Genomic DNA, 22,486 nt, shown 5'->3' on the forward strand with positions numbered 1-22,486 from the left:
TCGTGTGGGGCCTTCCAGCCAGGATGGAGAGGAGTGAACAAAGCATGCCTGGTCACTAGGCTGACTGGAACGTCAAGATGGTTGACAGACCATTCTTACTCGTGGACAATGCCTACCGCTGGCTCTGTTCACCTCGTTGGAAATTTCAGCTTGTAGGCACCAAACGAGCAGCAATGTGGTGCAAAACACCGTGATCACATTCGAAGCAAGTCGGGTTAACACCTGTAGTGGACTTCAGTCAGGTCCAGTGGAGCCGGAAGCGTGGGCTCGGGCCGAGCGTTTCGCATACTAGACGCAGAATGTAAGACATCCGTAAATCTGCCCAGGATGATGTTGAGCCAGCTACCACCTATCATATTTAGAGTCACCGCTGAACCTTGAGTGCTTGCATGGGGATGTATGAAGAAAAACGCCAGTATCTGAAGATTTGGATGATCATTCCTAACACAGCCTTTCCCTTCGAAGCCCCAACTTTATTGCCACGGATTTCCGTTAACCGCACGAGATGACTATGGCATCATTGTTTGGCGTCGAGGCGACGCTGAGAACGCCTACTCAACCTGGGATCCTAGAGTACTCATCCGCATTGCTGTAGATCTGCACTAGATAGGCTACTATCGGGCTGGTGGTTGCAGACTAACATCAGACCAGCCAGATCTTGCTAGACGTTGGGACGCCGCTGGGTAGACAGGGAGTTGCCATCCCAGACCTACCTGTCTCTCCAAGGTGGTTATATTTCGCGCGATGGCAAGTCCTGCCGAAGGTATCGGTGGGCTCGAGTATCTGCCAAGATACGCTGCCTCGGACAGGCGCCAATCATCTGGTTCATCCCAAGCACCAGACGAGTACGAGAAAGTTTGTTAAGCTGCCATTGAATGCCAGCATATGACGCGTGAACAAGGCGAAGGGGTGATACGGCTACCTAGACCACCAGAGCTCTGGCGGCCGGCTTCGAGAACGGAAGAGCCGCTGCAGCAGGCGGATAGGGCCAGCACAGTCAGTAAGCAGATGGGAACTGCGGCTCTTGGGTCTATGCCAACGCAAGTGCGGCGCCTGCAAGCTTTGAGTAGCCGGATGCGTTGGAGTTCCGTCGGGAGAATGATGCTGTCGAGTGTGCTCGGAGATGGACGGACAGCTTGCCACTCAACTCACAAACTCAGGCCCAGTATCAATCATCGAGAAATCACAAAAGTACTGCGCTTTGGTGCGGATTCACCCGCAGCCGTGCCCAATTTCCCATTGTCTCTCCTCTCCTCTCATTTGTGTCCAGAGCGTCAGCGTCGCCCTGGTTGGATTGTTGATGGATCCATTGGCCAGCGAGCGACCAGACAGACGACAGACGACAGACGACGGACGACGGACCCACCCAGGCCGCCGAAGCACTCCGGCAGTCAATCATGTGACAGCCCGTGAGGCGCTAGGGCCGCTTCGGGACTAGGCTGAGGCTCGCACGCAGCTCAGGAACTTCTTTGGCCTTCGCCTTCGCCTCAGTCGACGGAATTGTCAGCCGCCCTCCGAAGAAGCATCTGCATTCCTGCCTCCGTGGACGTGTTGAGGCCGCCACGACATCACGCGCAACGATCGGAAGGACAGTCTGGACATCAAGAAGGTGTGGCTTTGATGATCTTGGATAGTCGGACGAGCCTGAGGCCAGCGCTGACGTGACCTGCGACCGTAGATCGTTGCTGGGTTGAAGGCCAGCCAGCAAAGCCTCCCGCGCTCCCTGCCTGCGACTCGCGACATCACCGCGCGCCCTCGCCCTCTGTCGCCTGTCCCCCCTCCGTCCATCGGGACCACCAAGGCGTCGACCCCATTCATTTCCTCGATAGCGGTTCACGATACGCATACCGACCACGGCGCCTTCCTGCTCACAGCGCCTGCCCGAAAGGCCAAACTGTGCGCGACGCGGCTTCGGTACCAAGGTCGCCCTCTGCTAATATCTTTCTCACCTTCGACTTTGCATCTTCGCACATCACTGTGTGCTTCTTGTGTGCTTTTCACGTCCTTCATTCATAGCTTACGCGCGCAACGCTGCGTCTGCCAACCGCTACCGCGGTCTTGACTTCAGAAAGACGACACCGACTCCTCCATCAGACGCCAAGATGGATGAGTACGCCAACGACTACGAGTACGATGCCGAGTACGATGCCGAGGGAGAGGAGGGTATCACCCCGGAGGATTGCTGGACCGTCATCTCCTCCTACTTCGACACCAAGGGCTTGGTGTCGCAACAGATCGATTCGTTCAACGACTTCCAGGAGACCACCGTCCAGGAGCTGATCGACGAGTACTCCCACATCAGCCTCGACCAGAACAACCCCCCCGATTCCACACCAGAGCACCCCATCGCCCTCAGGAGATATGAGCTGAAGCTGGGTCACATCGCCGTCTCGAGGCCCGTCATCACCGAGGGCGAGGGTACCATGGCCCCGCTGCTTCCCTACGAGTGCCGCGACCGAAACCTTACATACTCGGCACCTCTGTACGTCAAGATCACCCAGAAGCGATCTGTCTGCGTGGAGGAGCCCATCCCCCTGCACGAGATGGACGATGAACAGCAGAACGAGTATGCTCGCACACAGGAGCAGCCTACGCGCCTCGTCTGGGAAGAGGAGGAAGTCCCCATTCCCGCGACTTCCAAGGACAGCAACACCAAGGACAAGGACCCCGACATGGTTTTTATCGGCAAGCTACCCGTCATGGTCAAGTCCAAGGCCTGCCACCTGGCCCACGAGACTGAGGACGACCTGTTCTTGCTCAACGAGTGCCCTTACGACCAGGGTGGCTACTTCATCATCAACGGAAGTGAGAAGGTGCTTATCGCCCAAGAGCGCTCCGCTGCCAACATCGTCCAGGTCTTCAAGAAGGCCCAACCCAGCCCCTTCACCTACATGGCTGAGATTCGAAGTGCGCTGGAGAAGGGCTCCCGCCTCATCTCATCACTGGCCATCAAGCTCTTCTCCAAGGGAAGCGCCGGCATCCAGGGCCAGACAATTGCCTGTACACTGCCCTATGTCCAGTCCGATGTCCCCATCGTCATCGCATTCCGTGCCCTCGGTGTTGTCTCGGACGAAGACGTCTTGAACCAAATCTGCTACGACCGCAACGACAGCCAGATGCTCGAGATGCTGCGGCCCTGCATTGAAGAAGCCTTCTGTATCCAGGATCGCGAGGTTGCACTGGACTTTATTGGCAAGCGCGGTAACCAGACTTCGGGCTTTACCAGAGACCGTCGTATCCGCGCCGCCAAGGACATCCTGCAGAAGGAGATGCTCCCTCACATTTCCCAGAGCGAGGGTTGTGAGACGAGAAAGGCTTTCTTCTTGGGCTACATGGTTCACAAGCTCCTCCAGTGCTCTCTCGGACGACGCGACACCGACGACCGTGATCATTTTGGCAAGAAGCGGTTGGATCTGGCTGGTCCCCTGTTGGCCAAGCTCTTCCGTAATATTGTGCGGAAGCTGACCAATGAGATTACCATGACCTTGAAGCGCTGTGTCGAGCAGAACAAGGACTTCCAGGTTCAGTTCGGTATCAAGTCCGGTATTGTAACCAACGGCCTAAAGTACTCGCTCGCTACCGGCAACTGGGGTGACCAGAAGAAGGCAATGAGCTCGACCGCTGGTGTCTCCCAGGTGCTGAACCGATACACCTTTGCCTCCACACTGTCCCATTTGCGACGCACAAACACGCCTATCGGGCGTGATGGAAAGCTCGCCAAGCCCAGACAATTGCACAACACCCACTGGGGTCTGGTTTGTCCGGCTGAAACGCCCGAGGGTCAGGCTTGTGGTCTGGTCAAGAATCTGTCTTTAATGTGCTCCATCAGCGTGGGAACGTCTACCGAACCCATCATCGACTACATGATTACCAGAAACATGGAGGTGTTAGAAGAGTACGATGCCGTTCGTTATCCCAACGCCACCAAGATCTTCCTCAACGGATCCTGGATCGGTGTGCACCAAGACCCAAAGGCCCTTGTCAAGGATGTCCAGCAGCTGCGCCGTAGCGCCCAAATTCCTGCAGAGGTTTCTTTGGTCCGTGACATTCGTGATCGAGAGTTCAAGATCTTTTCCGATGCCGGCCGTGTCATGCGGCCTCTATTCGTTGTTGAACAAGAAGATGACCCGGACCGTGGTTTGGAGAATGGCACATTGGCTCTGACCAAGGACATGGTCAGAAAACTGGAGAGGGACAGCACGCTGCCAGCGGATAGCGACGAGTTCTTTGGTTGGCAGAGCCTTGTCTCTCAGGGAGTTGTCGAATACTTGGATGCCGAGGAAGAAGAGACCGCCATGATCTGCATGACGCCTGAAGATCTCGAGACCTACAGAATGGCAAAGGCGGGCCACGATGTCACCCAGGATATGGGTGACGACCTCAACCAACGTGTCAAAACCAAGTTGAATCCTACGACGCATATGTACACGCATTGCGAAATTCATCCTAGCATGCTTCTAGGTATTTGTGCCAGTATCATTCCGTTCCCAGATCACAACCAGGTATGCTTCTACTGGCCCCATTTCGGGAACACTCGCTAACACGGATCGTAGTCTCCCCGTAACACTTACCAATCCGCTATGGGTAAACAGGCCATGGGCTTCTTCCTCACCAACTATACACGACGCATGGATACCATGGCCAACATCCTCTACTACCCTCAGAAGCCCCTCGGAACGACTCGCTCTATGGAGTTTTTGAAGTTCCGTGAGCTGCCTGCTGGTCAGAACGCCATTGTAGCCATTGCGTGCTATTCTGGTTACAACCAAGAAGATTCCGTCATCATGAACCAGAGCAGTATCGATCGAGGCTTGTTCCGAAGTTTGTTTTTCCGATCCTACAGCGACTGTGAAAAGCGCGTCGGAATCAACACTATAGAGCAGTTTGAGAAGCCTTTCCGGTCCGATACTTTGCGCATGAAGCACGGTACTTATGATAAGCTGGACGATGATGGTATCGTTGCCCCAGGTGTCCGAGTCAACGGTGAAGACATCATTATTGGCAAGACGTCTCCCATAAACCCAGACAATGAGGAGTTCGGCGTAAGGACCAAGGCTCACCAGAAGCGTGACGCTTCCACGCCCCTCCGAAGCACAGAGAGCGGCATCGTGGATCAGGTCATCATGACGACGAATGCCGACGGCCTGCGCTACGTCAAGGTCAGGGTGCGAACCACCAAGATCCCACAGATTGGTGACAAGTTCGCTTCTCGTCACGGTCAGAAGGGTACCATTGGTGTTACCTACCGCCAAGAAGACATGCCGTTCAGCCGTGAAGGCATTGTGCCCGACATCATTATTAACCCCCACGCCATCCCGTCTCGAATGACCATTGCTCATTTGATTGAATGCTTGCTGAGCAAAGTTTCAACGCTCAAGGGTATGGAGGGTGATGCAACGCCGTTCACCGACGTAACGGTGGACTCGGTTTCTTCTCTACTGCGTGAACACGGCTACCAGTCGCGCGGGTTTGAGATCATGTACCACGGCCACACTGGCCGTAAGCTGCGATCGCAGGTTTTCTTCGGTCCTACATACTACCAGCGTCTGCGTCACATGGTGGACGACAAGATCCATGCCAGAGCTCGCGGTCCTGTTCAGATCATGACTCGTCAACCCGTGGAGGGTCGTGCTAGAGATGGCGGTCTTCGGTTCGGAGAGATGGAGCGTGATTGTATGATTGCGCACGGTGCCGCGGCCTTCTTGAAGGAGCGTCTCTTCGAAGTCTCTGATGCGTTCAGAGTTCACATTTGTGAAATTTGTGGGCTCATGACTCCTATCGCGTAAGTTTCTTTGCCTCCTCTTTGGCTCTACCCTACAAAACACTGACATCTCCCCTAGGAACATGACCAATCACACTTTCGAATGTAGACCATGCAAGAACAAGACCAAGATCGCCCAAATCCACATCCCGTATGCCGCCAAGCTTCTGTTCCAGGAGCTTCAAGCTATGAACATCGCTAGTCGCATGTTTACCGATCGCTCTGGCGCGTCTGTGCGATAAGGAAGTCGTGCCGGGGCAGAACGTACACAGAAGTACCTGAGGACAATGGTCAAGGTGCTAGATTGGCATTGGCGTCATGCCAAGGAGGATTTTCGAGGCAGATAGTTGCATTGGGCCGGCGTTGTTGCGGGAAAATTTTGAACGTTAAGAAGTTAAGCCCCTACCTTGATACCGAAGCGGGACTTCCTCGCATGCATGGGTACAGGAAGCGCCATGTGCACATATCCGCAATTGCGAGCAGTGCTTCCGGACTTAGTTCGTGCAAGGTCGGCAACAGGGTGGAGATGTATGTAGACTATAATCAGCGCGTAACTAAGCATTGTCCCCCTAGACTGAGAACCGGGAAACTAATACAAAATTGTAAAACGGTAACGGGTCTATTAATGCGATCTTGTGATTCTTGAGTCAGCTAATCTTTGTAAGTCACTGTCCATTTTCCTTGCACCATGTGAGTGAGGTAGGAATGGCGGGGCACACACTAGTCGTGGCAAGAGCCCACCGTACATGATCAAGCAAAAGTCACGTATCTCTGGCCGTCAGTTGCTCTCTGCATCTGGGCTCCGAATAGAAGGCATTGTCGGGTTGAGAGCGACCGTGCCGGCGGCATTGAGATAATTCCGTTTCGGATTGGCGAATTCAAAGCCCCTGGTTTCGCTGGTACGAGCTTGCAGAGACTCGATTGGTGCCTCCGGGTTGCGTAATGTGGTGTACAGATGGCGCTTGGGTTACGACTGGATGTTCGGAAAAGGTTGGCGAGGATATTCCGCGCAGTAGAAGAACGGGATTACTTCTTGAGGAAGCACTTGCAGTGAGTTCCTGGCAGTAGCTGAGCCAGCAGCTGATGCGTTATTCCCTGCGTCCCATCGCATTAAGTTGCCCGACAACCAGCAAAGTTGCAACACCATGGCAGCCAGCACTTCCAACATAGATAAAAAAAAAAAAAAAAAAAAAAAAAAAAAAAGTACGATTGGATGTTGAATGAGAGAAGCTTTGAACCTGCATGTTATTTCTACCATGATTCATGCATCACGCGAACGCAGCACCATTGACTACTAGCAGCTGGACAAGCAACTGCAGGGGGTAGCGGAGAATTTTCGAATAGGAGCTCAGACTGCCCATGGCTGTCGCAACGACATATCAGATACAAAGAAAAAGCACAGCATTAGTCAACACATCTATTAGCGCAGTGACGAATCCCTCCTCGAGTTCAGCTTCAGCTGGTCAGCAATCACCCCCTTGGCCCCACTGCCCAAAATTGCTCACCATTCCTGGTTGCTTTTTCCGGAACGCTCTGCCCGCTTGCGTACACAGATCGGCATACTATCGACTTCAAGACATGACCTTTTTTTCTTTCTACCTTATGCAGCGAGCCGCCCGAGGCAAGGGAGGCCATGGACTATTGATCTCAAATCTCGCACAGGAATGCATTTGCACTCAGTGTACGAAGACGACTGAAAACCGCCGGAACGGAGCCAAGACAATGATAAAGTTTGCTTATATTCATCAGCACCTTGAGTGTCATCGCAGACAAACGATATCGTGATATTGAGACAACTCAGCCGACAATGCGCCAAACGAGCGCATCGAGTTGATGTATCGACTTCGGCATCATGAACCCGATTAATCCCAAGACCCAAAACTTCACCCTCATCGGATCTAATGGCACTACGTTTCATATATCCCTGGTAAAGATCGATGGGCAGCGCATGCGGCTTGCCAACATCTGTATCAGCTACGGGGTGCAGCTCGGGCTGAGTCTGATGATGCTCTTGACGCTATTACTCCTGGTCCCAGTCTCCAAGATGCGCAAGGCTATCCACGTCGTGCACATCACGAGCCTCATCGTGGCCGTCATACGACTGGTGCTCCTGATCCAATACTTCCCGGGCCCGCTGTCGGAATACTATGTCGCATGGACCCAGGACGTGAAGGCGCTCGGGGTGGAGGACTATGGCACCAACACGGCAGGCAACGCCTTCAATGTCGTGCAGTTTGCGCTCATCGAGACAGCCCTCGTGATGCAGAGCTGGGGCCTAATTCAGACGTGGCCGGACCTGTGGCAGTACGTTGTCAAAGCGACGTCGGTCGCGCTGGCGGTGGCCACGGTCACAGTGAAGAGCGTCTGGGTCGTGCGGCATACATGGGCCCTAAGGGACAGTACATTGCCCGTGCCATTAGATGCCGTCGGTGAAGCGGCAACCGTTCTGGGAGCCGTGTCGATATTTTACTTCTGCGGCATCTTCTTCATGAACTTAAGTGTGCATCTGGCTACTACGAGGAGCATCCTGGTGAGAACGGAAAGGGGTCTCACGAGCTTGGAGATCTTGGCAATCGGAAATGGGCTTCTGATGGTGCTTCCAAGTGAGTGAAACGTCGAACCTGCCGTAAGGAGAAGGCGAACCGGGATGTGCTGAGCTAACTAGGCATCGCAGGCATCTTTGCAGGCCTCGATATCGCTACCGGACTCAACGGCGCCCGCGTTCTGCCCTTTGATGCTGGTTCGTGGGTTATGACCCTGGTGGTCATCGGGTTGCCCTTGACGGGACTAATCGCCAGATACCGCGGTCCATCATCCCACAGTCCGTCCAACCGAGTGTCACATCGATTCTCACTATTTGCGCACGCTCCAATTCTCGACTCGAAGATCCATACCTCCCAGACTGCGAACACTACATTGCAAAGTCCAACGGGTACCAGCTTCGTGGTATCTGCAGAAGCGACGAGGCCTGATTCTTCTAGAAGTGGGAGAGAGGGATCACGACCAAAGTCCAGTAGGTCGAGTCCTACATCAGATGGTGATCTGGAGTCGGGGATACAGGTGCGGAAGGATGTGTCCGTTACTGTTGAGGGAACTCCGGGATCGAGTGCGCTGTCTGAGCCGGAAGACAAAAGGTAGTTTTTGGGTCTTGCCTTCCTGAGTTTACATGGAGCGCAACTATGTTCCTTCAAGTATGCGATATCTATAATATCCCAGGTCCCCAAGCCTATCAAATGCTGTCCTCGTCGTGTATGAACCCCAACGACAAACCGAGAGAGCCACGTTACCCAATTATAGCCCTGCGTTCCGTTATGCTTACCCAATTTCCATGCAATTGCTTCTATGACTTTTTATGGCCCCGTCGTGCATGACACCTTAATCCCTATGCAGTTTTAGAGAACCTATCCGCCAGTGCCTCGGTCTCTTTTGCCTTCTGGTTGACGCTGTCCCTCTCAAAGCCGGCGATGGCCTTGTAAGCTGCTCCAATACCGTCTAACTCCTCCTTTGGAATAACATCGTAGATGTTCGCGAAGCCTTCAGGTGCTCGTTCGTGGGCGAGTTGCAAGACATGGTCGGGTCCATTCGCCCGATTAGCCATGACAATCTTAGCTGTCGGTGGCAGTCTGGCTTCCTGGTATGCTTTCAATGCTCCAGGTACATCATCTGGGTTTTCAACCAGGCATTTAGCCAGGGTTTCAGCATCGATGATTGCCTGGGTGGCGCCATTGGACCCGATCGGATACATGGCGTGGGCTGCGTCTCCAAGGAGTGTCAAACGTCCGAATGACCACTGGTCCACTGGGTCCCGGTCGCACATAGGAAACTCAAAGACGCTATCCGTGCTGTCTATGAGATCCTTCATACGAAGTCCTCCGCAAGTCCACTCCGAGAAAGGACCTTCGAACTTGGCCTTCGGGACCTTCTTAGTCCAGTCTGTCGGCGGAGGAGTCACATCTGGATCGTTCTCATCGCGAACCCGAAGCTCAGCGATCCAATTCACCAGTGATTTGCCGTTGCGCGCTGATCTTCCGCTGATGGGGTATGCTATGAACTTCTGGTTTGCGTGACCGGCCCAGATCATCGAAGCGCCTGTGAGATATGGATCACGCTCCACACATCCGCGCCATAAGATGCGCCCAGAGAAGTGCGGCGGGCCTTCCTTTGGGTACAGCAACCGGCGAGCTGTGCTGTTGATTCCATCGGCAGCTATGAGAATGGTGCCGGACATGGTCGGATTCTCAGCTGGCTGGTCGCTGGCGCGCCGGACAAAATTGGCCGTAATGGAGTTGGCATCTTGAGTATATCCCGTAAGAGCATGGCCCAGGTGGATTCGATCACTGCCAATGCGTTCCTTTACTGCATCCAGCAGGAGCATCTGGAACTCCCCCCTGTGTATCGAGAACTGGGGCACGACGTATCCCGCTCCGACACCTCGTGGTTCCGAGAGAATAGTGTGGCCATGCCGGCTGTAAAAGTTCAGTTCCTGAGTCTCAATCCCAGTTTCCTGAAGCTTTGGCAACAAGCCTAGGTTACGCAAGATGAGCACTGCCGATGGCTGGACGTTGATCCCAACACCCAACGTGGTAAGCTGCGAGCTGGCTTCGAATATGTGTATATCAACAAAGCCAGCAGCGTGCAAAGACAGAGCGGTGCTCAGTCCACCAATTCCGGCACCGGCTATCAGAATCCGAGGTTGTGGCGAGGTCAGAAACGGCATGTTGTCGACTGGGATTAGCCTAGACCAGAAAGCGATTTTTCCAGTATCCGAGTTGGAAGCAGTTGCTGGATTTGTGAAGCAATGAATGATACTTTGGCAGCGAAAATCTTCCTGGCCATTGCGAAGTCGGCCTCGATCACACGCCAGATCAAGCCCACAGAACTGGGCCCATTATGGGGAATCTGGGGAAGATTGTGGTTTTCCAATTGGACAATTTCGTTCTGGCCCATGGGGGTGACTTCCAAAGGGAGAGGGCGGTCCGGGAAAAGAAGAGTTTGGGAATTGGGGACATTTGATTGGGCTGCCTCAACGTCGGCAGCTATTGTCGGCAAGTTCGTTCTTGGCTTGATTGAAACTAAATTGGCGCCGAAAGTGGGTGCGGATCGCGCTCTTGAGCGGATGCCGCTGAAGTTTCAACAATACACCTTGAGCATCTAGTATATCTCGTATTCTGCAAAAAAATAATGACACCAGACTCAGGTGCATTGCCCGAACAAGAATACCCACTGCACCACTTAGTCTCTAGTCTTCATCCTTCCGAATGCTAGCACACAATGCAGAGTCTTGTCTTGTAAAATACCGTTGGGGGAGGTACCATCCGTATTTTGTTAAAGGGACGACTATAAGTCGCCAAATCCGGAGAGCCTCCGTGATGCGGCCCAGAAACGCCTGGAGCCTGAGCTACCTGCAGAAGCGACTGGTGAAATCGCGGGAGCTGGCAGCAGTGTCACGTTCCATGTCCCTGAGCCGATTGGATGATTAGCTATTGATGATGGCAGTCTATCTGGCAAGCCGGACCATCTGGAAGATGAGAGAAAGGTCCACTGCTCGGCATGAGCAGATCGATGAGTCTTCCCTCGTCTTTCTCCGTCCGGTGGTAAATACCCCATTTTTTAGATTTCAAAATTTACTATAATATTAGGGCCGAGAGCTGAAAACCAGGCCTGAAACCTATGTATTGTAAGGCCTTGATGGTTATCAAGTTGGAGTATTGCAAAGAAAAGGTGCCCATATTAGGTCAAGTAATTACGGTGTCTCCTTCTCAAGTCGATCCCCTTCGTCATCATTCAGTTTTGCGGCGGGGTCGGAGAACACACTCTTACACTAGTCATGTCACATGAAGCAACGGATGACAATTTCTCCGTCAAGTTGACAATTAGTTGAGTGCACCACCGGACTTATATACGAACCAGACATGTTTCCGACACTTTTGGTGTACACTAGTGACTTTGACCCATAACTAATCCTATTGTGAAGCGAGTGAATCACATTTGGGATAAGGTCAATGTCTGTTCGTAACCATGCTAAAGTGACACAGCTCAAATGGTCATAGAATCCTAGGATGACTATCTGCAATCTATTGGCTCAGTGCCAACACTTGTATACATTGCATGAAATCGTATAACCACAATTCGCCGTAGAGCACTATCTATACTTTCTCACTCTATTGTAATGCTATCATATCGTGTATTGCTAAGTATCATGCAGGAGTTTTGGGAGCCAGTCCCTCAGTAGATCATCATACCCCAAGTAATGTAAGCGCTATCTTATTTAGATAGCATGCCTTATCAGTCCTGATTTCCCATCCTGAACACATTGAGGCATAACAAGGATGCATATTGATGTAAGCACTAACGTTGCGGCGACCTATCGAGTTGCCCAATGCCAACAAGGCTGAAGCAATCCATAGCTTGCAAGCTACACGATTGGAGCATTGTGCTGGTAACTTTAGCTAATTAGTGTGGGCGCAAATCCTACAAATTGCTAGTGCCGTGATGGGGTCTGACATATAAATAATGAGGAGATCCCTTAGCTCTCTTAACTTCTGTCCTTGTTTTTAGCAGAGATCTGAGAATCTGGATCGCGATAATGATTCACGAAGCAACATACGCTCTGGCCGGGCTCATTTTTGCCCTCTACGCTGTCGATTTTGCTCTCAGTTGCCTTGACGATTCGCGTGAGCCTCCGAGACTGCGACCGAAAATCCCCCTGATTGGCCACTTATTAGGATTGATCACCAATGGAACAACCTACTACAGCGTGACAAGGTAAATCTTTTTGCATTGCTCCCAACGCCAGACATTAATGTAATGTAGCAAAAGTACCGACGCTGAGTTGTACACGTTGGGAATCTTCAACTACAAGATATACGTCAGTAATTCTAACCGTCTGATGCCTCTGATTCAGAAGGCATCCAAAAGCCTGTCGTTCAAACCATTCATGCAGACAGCGACCAAGACGCATTCCGGTATGCACGTTCTTCATTATGACCCCGTTGCACTAGTTTGATGAGTAAAGAGCAGTGTCTTGAGAGATACACGTCCTGCAAAAAAGTACAAGCGGGCAACCCACGCTCAGTACACAAGCATACTTGGGAAATTACTGACATCAACTGTGAGTAGGTGCTTCCGATGAGACCTATCATATCTTCGGCAACAGCGACATGTTGGATTCATATTCGCATGCGATGAAGACTAGCTTAGCGCCGGGCCCTCACCTGGACGAACAGAACTTGAGGATGGGAAAGCGGGTTATGGCTGATATCGACGCTCTGCTTAATCACAGTCAAAGTGAAACCCAGCGAGTCAAATTGCTTGAGTGGGCGCGCCACGCGATTGTGCAGGCTTCTAGCTGTGGCGTATACGGCGAACATCACCCCTTTGTCCGATCAGAGGTGGAGAGGGCGTATTGGTAAGAGCAGCACAATTGCGTCAAATTTCATTCGAGATCTTTTCGCTCATATGCCGACAGGACATGGCAGGACTACATAGGTCTACACCTGGTAGGCCTGGACGTTACTGGCACAGGTTACGCTGCAAGAGAAAAGGTGGTAGATGCATACCGCCAGTACATGAAGAGGCTACCGGGAGACGCAGCCTTGCTAGTAAAAGAGCGTGTCCGAGTGCTGCGTGAAGCAGGTGTACCAGAACAGGATATTGCTCCGATGGAGTCCAGTTTCGGCGTTGCGGTCTTCTCAAACACCAGTCCCACCCTGTTTTGGGCAATCTGGGAGCTCTTTTCGCGGCCCGACGTTCTGCATGAAGTTAGGGAGGAGGTCAGACTACAAGCTGTTACTGGATCGGCCAAGGAAGGCTTCGAGCTTGACGTCGCAGCGCTCAAGCTCCGGTGTCCACTCCTTTTATCCGTGTTCCAAGAGACGCAACGCATGCGTCATGTTCACGCAAACATTCGTAAGGTGCTCTACGACACTGTTATCGACGGAAAATTTCTTCTCAAGGCTGGAAACTTTCTGCATTTGCCGGCTGCGCCTATTCACAGCAGCGAGAATATATGGGGTGCCTCCGCTTCTGTTTTCGACCCTTACCGTTTTGCCGATACGAAGAACACAGCCTCTGTCACCGGAAGCGCGTTTCTCCCTTGGGGGGCCCCACCACATTTGTGTCCTGCAAGACAATTTGCTTCAACGGAGATCCTGATCATCATTGCGTTGCTGGCCATGCGCGCAGATTTGCAACCTATAGGCGGCATTTGGAAGAGTCCGCCTCTAAAGACTGCTGATATGGTCACTGTCTTAAATCCTACAAGGGATGTGGAGATGGACGTTAACGTAAGAAAGCAGTGGGAAGGGGAGTGGCGCTTGAGGATGAGTGAGAGTACAAGTCGCATTTCCCTTGCGTCTGGTTAACTTGGGAAGTTCGTCCAGTGGCATTTGTCAACTGACCAGTGGCGATCATGAAAACGACTTTACCCAGACGACAGTCAAACTAAAGAACAATATTTTCCGATAGAAAAAATGTTTTCAAGATGACTGGATTACTTGTTCAGCTTGGTTTAATACTGAAAAGATTAGTACGTTTAACCGTACATAAGGCGAGTTGACCGTTGAATCGATATTGCCACACTGATTCGAATAAGACAGGCACATGTGACCACGATCTTGTGACTTTCTCCTTTGGAGACACTTGCTGGGCGCGTATTGAAAATAGTGAACACGCGTGCTCGTTGAGCAAGTGAAGAGAGTAGGAGTAGGGCAATATAGGTTTTCGCCTGTTGAAGATCACCTAGGGATTGACTATCATTCCTTAATACAATCTGAGTAGTGATAATTATATCACTTCTACTGAGTCCATGATTTCCAAACCTGCAGCGAATGGTTCTACCGCTATTCGACGAGACAACCATCTAGCCATGTTAAGTAGATTAGGAGATACATACATATGCCGTCTCCTGCTGCTTATTAACTTAGACCTTTGGGGGCCACCGCTGATCCCCAGCCACGTGCATGCCGATGCCGAAGGTTTGTCCAACTCAACTGATTTCAGCCAATGAGACTGCAGTTAGTGCACCATGGCTTTGTGCCTAAGGCGGGCCATTGTTCAGACAAGCCAATGAACAGATCTTTCAATTCGTAGGGGACGCTAACGTGAAAGAAGAACATATATGTTACCCTTGGCGAGAACTGTGTCGAACCACAAGCTGTGTGACTAAGTCGAATGTTCCGTATGGCGTTTATTCTGCGACATGAGTGGTGAAGAGGCTTCTTGAGAGCCTACCCTTATTGGATAACTCGTTGAGTCGCGGAAGGAGGGTGCGGCTCGTCGTCATTTTGACTACAAGCCATGCAGCCACCAACCGCGCGTGATTCAACTGCCTGGGTGCGTTGGGTGTCATATTTGCATAAATAAACCGAGATGGCGCAGAGAATCCTTTCAGCCTACGGCTATCAATGTTGACAAATCGCCGTCTTCCCACACTTGTGGCATCTTTGCAATGGACAGCGCTCATCTCGCCCCAAACAAACAATCTCATCTGTCAACAAGGCCCAATTCAGCTACCCGACAAGCCGCTCAAGAAGATTCTAACTTTGTACCTTCGGGAATGAATGCACATACAGATTCCCACAGGGCCCCGCGGAAACTTGTGCTATGCTTTGATGGGACAGGCAACAAATTCAAAGGTGATGATAGCGACAGCAACATTCTAAAGATCTTTCGGTGTCTTGACCGTGAGGCTGGTGATCAATGTGAGTAATCACAATTGTTAGCTTTTCAGTGTCACCGCCGTCTGGTGAAATAACCAAGCAGCCTGCTAGATCATTATTACCAACCTGGCATCGGCACCTATGTCGTCTCCAATTCCCTCTCGCACACAAGCACTGGAGCTCGCATCCGATCATGGTATCTCAAAGCCAAAGACTCAGCAATTGGCAGTTCCTTCGACCACCACGTTGTGGGGGGATATCGATTCCTCATGCGTTTCTACTGTCCCGGAGATGATATCTACTTTTTCGGATTTTCGCGTGGTGCTTACGTCGCCCGATTCCTGGCAGAGATGCTCGACCACGTGGGACTTCTGTCTCATGGGAATGAAGAAATGGTTGCGTTTGCATGGAAGGCTTTTTCGCGTTGGCAAAGCCGTCAGGCAGACAACTCAGTGGAAGGGACAGCCAAGAAGAAGGAAATGTTCAAGTTCATGAAAGGCTTTCGGGAGACTTTTAGTAGGCCCGTCAAGCGAATCCGATTCCTGGGTCTCTTCGACTGTGTCAACTCTGTACCACGGTTTGAAACAGCCTGGATGCAGAGATCAAAGTTCCCTTACACAGCAAGGAGCACTGCCAAGGTAGGATTGTGGTAGCCGAATGTGGAGAACTCTGCTGAATATATGATTTTTAACAGGTGATACGGCATTGCGTTTCTATCGACGAGCGGAGGGCGAAATTCCGCCAGGACCTGATCTATCAAGGCAACGGCAAAGATAGAAGAAGTCGCAGTCACCACAGGCTTCACGACGTCATTGATGAGAAGTACAGAGTTCGCAGAGCTGCCGTTTCGGGCCCTTCGCAAATGAATGGTCAACCTCGCGGTCGCCAGGGGACATTAGCACCTCCTGACGCTCAGAATGTCTTTCGACCCCGATCGAGGTCTAGGTCCAGGACTCCTAGAGGGTCAATTGACGTTGCATCAATGACATCGAACGCCGATTTTGGATATGACGCGGATTCAGATGATGAAGGCCAAGACATTGATGAGATATGGTGGGTCCTGCTCTCTCGGTCCAGCTTATCATTCTAGAGACAGAGCACTGTCTAGCGATCACGAAATGCGTACTGATCATGATGCTAGGTTCGCTGGAGGACATGGTGATGTTGGAGGCGGTTGGGAATACATCGAAGGCAGCAAATCAGCGAGCCACGTTCCTCTGACCTATATGATCAGAGAAGCAGAGAAAGCAGGCCTCAATTTCGACGCTGAGAAGGTTGCGGAGATGGGATGCGCGGATTCAACCAGGGACTTCGATACACCTCTTGAGGGTATCAGCAAGTCAAACCTGGCTCGAGGTGTGCCTGATATCCAGATCAATGCCTCGAGCCCGAACCCTGGAACCTCCCCCGAGCTGAAACTTGAAACGACAGACTGGAGTCACTTCAACAACCACGTGAGCCACCAAGAGAAAGGCCACGGAACTAATCCATTCCATCAGATGCTTCACAGAGCCCATGTGGCACGAATTCATGATTCACTGGACTATTCCTCGGGGCTTGGATGGGGACAAGTTTTATCCTGGAAGCTCATGGAATATATGCCGTTCCGACGCATGGATCTCCAGCCAGATGGGTCTTGGAAGCCGATCAGATGGCCTTTGCCATGCGGCGAAGTCCGAGATATTCCACATACCGCTCGGATCCATGGGTCCGTCATCAGGAGAATGCAGCAAGACGAGAAGTACCGACCTGGAAACCTGATTGTCGGCGGTGGCGGGCGTGGCACCCGCCGGGCACCAAAGGAGTGCGGAATCGGAGAATGGGAATGTGTTCTCGAGGAAGGGAACCCCGTTGGTGAGGTTTGGTAAGTCAGCCATTGACCTGGAGCACAGGGTTGCAACGCTCCATTCTTCTTCGTGCAGGAAGCGTAGGTGCTGATATCTCAATTACAGGGTCAAGAAAACACCGTCGCCGATGGAATCGTAATGCAGGGTTTTCCGTCTGCAGCTGCATATCGTCGTGGATAGTTAAGAGGCTCGGTGTTGACTAATAGTGATATGGTTACTGCGTAATAAATCCTGGGTAGTTCCATGGCTATGAAGATCGCGCTATCCCACCCTTCTGAACACGTCCACTCCATACACACCTGTGAAGATTACAGAGTTTAGACTGCGGGGGCAAGCCAAGTATGCTAATTGGGGCTGGACTCAGCGCTCTTTTAGTACGTTCCAGCTGTCAATCGCCTAACCACCCGGGTAGAGAGCCAGTAACTACTCCGTACTACGTAGTTAGGTCAGCGAAAAAGACTTCCGTCGGTATCAGGTTCCGACCCCTCCGCCTGAGACTAACCACGGAAGTCATCCGTCGCTACCTGTAAGTGCTCGTACGTAACAGATGAGGCAATCTCACTCGGTTGAGAGTCTGTCAATTGGCGATCGAGCTGTTCTTGTTAGCATGCGCTCTCGTGGCTGGACCTGTTATTCGTGTTGCCCCGCAAATTGTCGGGATGAGCGTCTTCCGTGTTGTCGGGGATCTTTTTTTTGTTGCGACGAGTTCACGTTGGTGGTATAGAAGCCGAAGATAACATTCGACTGTTTCGTACATTGAATTTGGTAGAAACTATCAATTCTATTGATCAGAAAATAAGATACATCTTAACCGCCATGGCTTCCGCAGAAGTGACGAAAGCAAAGAAACGAATCTACCTCAACTTTTTTGACCATGGCTGCACTGGTTCACACATGTCACCAGGCCAGTGGAGGTTCGTCGTGTCAGCTTCTAACACAGTACCACATAGCTGATTCAAGTGTAGGGGCGACGGCGACAAGGGAACAACAAAGGACACCCTAGAATACTGGACCAATCTGGCCAAACTTGCTGAAAAAGGCAAAATATCATTCATCTTCCTCGCTGACAGCTACAACACACATGATATCTATGGTGGTAGCTCGGACTACATGCTTCGTGCCGGTGCACACACTGCCACAATAGACCCTTTCACTGTGATTCCCGCCATGGCTGCTGTTACCAAGACTGTCGGTTTTGGAGTTACGGCGAGTACGAGCTACATGACCCCTTTCTCGTTGGCAAGGACATTCTCGTCACTCGATCACCTTACCAAAGGGCGCGTCGCCTGGAACATAGTCACAAGCTGGAGCAAGAGTGCAGCAAACGCTTTAGGCCATGACGATGTCGTCCCGCATGATGAGCGATACGCCGTCGCGGATGAGTTCATGGATATCATGTACAAGTTCTGGGAAAGTTCTTGGGCAGATGGGTCAGCAGTCTTTGACAAGGAGACACGAACGGCTTTCGACCCCGCAAAGGTCAAGAAAATCGACCACCAAGGCAAGATCTGATCCTGAGACCCATGCAGTGACACTAGCTAACCCCTTGTTAGGTAAATACTTGAAGGCTTCTGCGCTCGGCCCACTGCATCCATCACCGCAAAGGACCCCCGTGCTCTTTCAGGCTGGTACTTCCAAGGCTGGCAGTGCGTTTGCTGCGAAACACGCCGAAGCCATCTACGTTGGGGGGCTAGTCCCCGCGCAGACTAAAGGATCTATCGCCGGAATTCGTGCCGCAGCGGCTGATCGTGGTCGCGACCCTAAGTCGTTGAAGTTCTTCGTTGGTATTTCATGCATATTGGGCAAGACCAAGGAGGAGGCACAGGCCAAGTACGAAGCAGCCAAGGAGAACGTTGATATCGTTGGCGGTCTCGCTCAGTTCTCTGGCTATACCGGCATTGACCTGGCTCGATTCCCCTTAGATGATGTGTTTGAGCTCAAAGATGCGCCTGGTGATGCCGCAGTCCACACGTTCCTAGAGAACTTCAACAAAGCCACGGGAAACAGTGAGCCTTGGACGCCAAGAAGGCTGGGAGAGAAAATGGCCCTGGGTGGCTTCCATCCTCTGCCCATTGGAACCCCTGAGGTGGTAGCAGACGAATTTGAGCGGTGGATTGATGAGGCAGATGTAGACGGTTTCAATATTGCCTACATCACTACACCTGGAAGTCAGGAAGACATAGTTGAGCTGTTGGTCCCAGAGCTTGTGAAACGGGGCCTAATGTGGGAAGACTACGAAGTTGAAAGCGGATCACTTAGGGAAAACCTTTACAGTACGCCAGGACAGAAGGAGCTCCCGAATGACCATTACGGTCACAAGTTCAAATGGGGATCTGGATATGAAGGCGAGTCTATCGAGAAGCTCAAGGCAGAGAAAGCTGCCACCGACACAACATCGGAGAGCAAGCTACCGCCAATTCACGCCATACCTGTAGTCGAGCAGGCGACGGCGTAGTATTTCATAACATCAACTATTCTAGTAGTATATAGCAACGGTGAATAAAATACAATATGAATAAATTCAAAAATTCTACGACGCTTTATCTATAAGTTGAGTCCAATGCGTGATGATACCCTCTGCATCTCTATCCAACGAGAAGTTGGCTCCTTTGACTTCAATCAAGGGCACGTCAGATCTATGTTTCTTCGCGTTCTCTGCATGAGCCCACAGCACATCGTCTCTGGCACACATGACGACAATCGGACACTTCACCATCTTGAAGTAGGTTTCCTTGTCCTGACCCCAAATGGCCCCGTAAATTTGGTTACGGCCCTTCCAAGCACGAATATGATCAATTGCTTCACGCTGAAACAGATCAAGATCGTCCCCGACACCCATACCTCGGAGGTAGTCCCAGGTTTTCAGAAGATGTGATCCATCAGGGACAGGCTTATTGAAGGGGGCAAAGTATTGTTCCTTCATCTTGGCCCGCTCTTCCGCACTCATGATACTGGCCCCGACAAGACAGATGCTCTTTACCTTGTCCGGGTAAACGGCTGCCATCTCAGTCGCTAGGGATGCACCCGAATGGTGACCAATGATATGGAAACCTTTGTCGGCTAGACCTAGAGCTTCGAATACACTCATGAACAAGTCCACGTACCATCGGGTGCCCTTGGTACTGATAATATCGATCGCGGGAGGTGGAGGGTCAAAGGAACCTCCAAATCCTGGCATATCAGGAGCGTAGCATGAATGACCAGCAGATGAATAGTGTTGAATCAGTTTCGTATAAGAGATGGAGGATGATGCAGACTTGTGTAAGAACACGAGCGTGTCTCTGGTAACCTGAGGAGGTACCGCATACCGATAATGGACCTGGCCGTATTCGGAATCAACATAGGCCTTTTTGATACTTAGAGACTCCATTTTCATTCATGGATGATTCCCGAAGCTTGTTGGTTGAGTTGTAAATTGCTATTTGTTAAAGGCTTGTGAGCTCAAATTCAAGTTACAGTCCACTATCGTCTCGTCGGATCGTCGGAATCCAACGTCGGAAGGTGGCGGCTGGGCTGGTGCAATCGTTCTGGTCCTACCACGTTCAATTGTGCCCCGAAAGTCCCAGAGAAGCATAGTGTGGGTGCACTATAAACTAGATTTAATTCAGTTTGTAGTTACCACGCTTGAAATGTTCTTGAAATCATCAAAAGACACCCTCGATATCGATCGATGGGTTTGACTTCGGTGCACCTGGGTGATCATGGCCTACCGTCCGTTCACAATGTGCGTATCTTACAGTAGTAATGCTATTGCTTCTATATGAGCCCGAAAGTAAACCAATTGAGTATTCATCGCATACGGAGTTCCGAAGGCGTCATTTTGTCACCCACGGCATGTGGCTCAACAGCCGAGATTGATTACAGGCAGCTTGCAAGCGATGAGGGCGCTGAAGTGGGTGCTGGAACAGCGGGGTCGCTCCCCAAGGGCCTGTTGCTTTTGGGCGGTCGCTACACGGAACACAGTGCTAATCGTTTCCCGAGGTCTATATCCTTGCGCCCAGCACTCGATAAGTTTTCTTACTTCCTGAAGTATTCCAATAGATTGATCCGAACGACTGCACGGGAAGCTGACAACACAGCCATTGAGATCATAAAAGGCACCAAGAACCACTTAAACAATGACTCCCGCACAACTCGAGTCTGGTCTGCCTGTTGAGGCCCCAGATAAGGAAGCATTGGTCAAACGAAATCCGTATGACAACTTCGCAGCAGTTGAGGCCGAGCGAAAGCCGTACAATCTCGACGATGAGTGGAAATTGACCAAAGCCCCGAATCCAGACTGGAACTTCGGAGATGGCGCGAATAACGACAAGTGGAAGAACCACAAATTCTTGTCAATCGATCCCTACGAGGACGGCCGGGATCTCGTCCTAAACTATAAGCTCATGATATCGGCAACCATTCCGCGACCAATTGCTCTGGCGAGCTCTGTCACAGAAGATGGAAAGACGCGGAACATCGCACCGTTTTCGTACTTCCAGTGCGTCACGACAGACGTGGGTTTTCCAATGCGAATCATTGAGCAAAGCTTATCAGAGTTCAGCCTCCTTTATATTCCTTGTCATTCACCGGCAGACAGGCGAATGACACCGTGAAGAATATTCTTGCCACCAAAGAGTGTTGCATTAGTTTGACGAGCGACTGGATCATTGAGTAAGCCAATTTCCCATGTATTACTGGCTGTGACCTTAACATCACCAAGAGCAGCGAACTTCACGTCGGTGAACACGCCACCGCACATCTCAGAGTGGGAGCTTGCTGGTCTAACGCCTATCCCTGGCGACGTAGTCAAAGTGCCTTATGTTGGCGAGTCGCCTTACTCCGTGGAGTGCAAGTATTACTCGCACCAGGACTTTTACAGCAGAGTGGACCCAGGTGTCAAGACAGCAACCCAAATTATAGTCGAAATAGTCAGGTTCCACATATGGGAGGATGCTTTGGGTCCGGATCGTGCGACAGCAGATGCGAGGAAGCTCCGGCCTGTTGCTAGGTTAGGTGGAATCACGTACGGAAATCTGTTCGAGGGGTTCGAGATCCCGAGGCCAGATGCGTTTAGGGCTCTTCGTCAAGACGAGAGGGTTGACAAGATTCTGAAAGAGCAAGAAAATCAAGCCCAGCCAAAGATATAGAGTACATTGGCATATAGAATTAACTGCTGAACGAGGACTTCACAGGTCGTAGCCCGAGACTCCTAGATGTGTGTGGATACTATACGGATG

The 22,486-nt window shown here is 51.4% G+C and overlaps 8 protein-coding genes across 8 annotated transcripts; 6 read left to right on the top strand and 2 right to left on the bottom strand.

Annotated features, from left to right (window-relative positions):
- Positions 1-744: 744 nt before the first annotated feature.
- On the top strand, positions 745-6,003 carry JN550_007574 (uncharacterized protein; the record flags this gene model as incomplete). The annotated part of the gene is made up of 5 exons (XM_049319440.1): positions 745-855; positions 1,679-1,922; positions 2,017-4,502; positions 4,554-5,782; positions 5,841-6,003. The coding sequence occupies 5 exons, from the start codon at positions 745-747 to the stop codon at positions 6,001-6,003; spliced, it is 4,233 nt and encodes a 1,410-aa protein (XP_049170550.1).
- A 1,610-nt stretch (positions 6,004-7,613) lies between these two features.
- Positions 7,614-8,899, top strand: JN550_007575 (uncharacterized protein; the record flags this gene model as incomplete). Its single annotated transcript, XM_049319441.1, has 2 exons — positions 7,614-8,364; positions 8,436-8,899. 2 exons carry the CDS (start codon positions 7,614-7,616, stop codon positions 8,897-8,899), a joined length of 1,215 nt encoding a protein of 404 aa, XP_049170551.1.
- A 244-nt stretch (positions 8,900-9,143) lies between these two features.
- Positions 9,144-10,478, bottom strand: JN550_007576 (uncharacterized protein; the record flags this gene model as incomplete). Its single annotated transcript, XM_049319442.1, has 1 exon — positions 9,144-10,478. The coding sequence occupies one exon, from the start codon at positions 10,476-10,478 to the stop codon at positions 9,144-9,146; it is 1,335 nt and encodes a 444-aa protein (XP_049170552.1).
- Positions 10,479-12,347: 1,869 nt separating this feature from the next.
- Positions 12,348-14,124, top strand: JN550_007577 (uncharacterized protein; the record flags this gene model as incomplete). The annotated part of the gene is made up of 4 exons (XM_049319443.1): positions 12,348-12,526; positions 12,575-12,726; positions 12,881-13,169; positions 13,230-14,124. The coding sequence occupies 4 exons, from the start codon at positions 12,348-12,350 to the stop codon at positions 14,122-14,124; spliced, it is 1,515 nt and encodes a 504-aa protein (XP_049170553.1).
- A 1,565-nt stretch (positions 14,125-15,689) lies between these two features.
- On the top strand, positions 15,690-17,406 carry JN550_007578 (uncharacterized protein; the record flags this gene model as incomplete). The annotated part of the gene is made up of 4 exons (XM_049319444.1): positions 15,690-16,058; positions 16,115-16,473; positions 16,562-17,284; positions 17,373-17,406. 4 exons carry the CDS (start codon positions 15,690-15,692, stop codon positions 17,404-17,406), a joined length of 1,485 nt encoding a protein of 494 aa, XP_049170554.1.
- A 677-nt stretch (positions 17,407-18,083) lies between these two features.
- On the top strand, positions 18,084-19,722 carry JN550_007579 (uncharacterized protein; the record flags this gene model as incomplete). Its single annotated transcript, XM_049319445.1, has 3 exons — positions 18,084-18,181; positions 18,233-18,681; positions 18,821-19,722. The coding sequence occupies 3 exons, from the start codon at positions 18,084-18,086 to the stop codon at positions 19,720-19,722; spliced, it is 1,449 nt and encodes a 482-aa protein (XP_049170555.1).
- Positions 19,723-19,797: 75 nt separating this feature from the next.
- Positions 19,798-20,637, bottom strand: JN550_007580 (uncharacterized protein; the record flags this gene model as incomplete). The annotated part of the gene is made up of 1 exon (XM_049319446.1): positions 19,798-20,637. One exon carries the CDS (start codon positions 20,635-20,637, stop codon positions 19,798-19,800), a length of 840 nt encoding a protein of 279 aa, XP_049170556.1.
- Positions 20,638-21,385: 748 nt separating this feature from the next.
- JN550_007581 (uncharacterized protein) lies at positions 21,386-22,396 on the top strand (the record flags this gene model as incomplete). The annotated part of the gene is made up of 3 exons (XM_049319448.1): positions 21,386-21,763; positions 21,847-21,920; positions 21,970-22,396. The coding sequence occupies 3 exons, from the start codon at positions 21,386-21,388 to the stop codon at positions 22,394-22,396; spliced, it is 879 nt and encodes a 292-aa protein (XP_049170557.1).
- Between the last annotated feature and the right edge of the window lie 90 nt (positions 22,397-22,486).

Source organism: Neoarthrinium moseri (genome assembly GCF_022829205.1).
Source record: "Neoarthrinium moseri strain CBS 164.80 chromosome Unknown scaffold29_Wmoseri_CBS_16480, whole genome shotgun sequence".
Classification (NCBI taxonomy): Eukaryota; Fungi; Ascomycota; class Sordariomycetes; order Amphisphaeriales; family Apiosporaceae; genus Neoarthrinium; species Neoarthrinium moseri.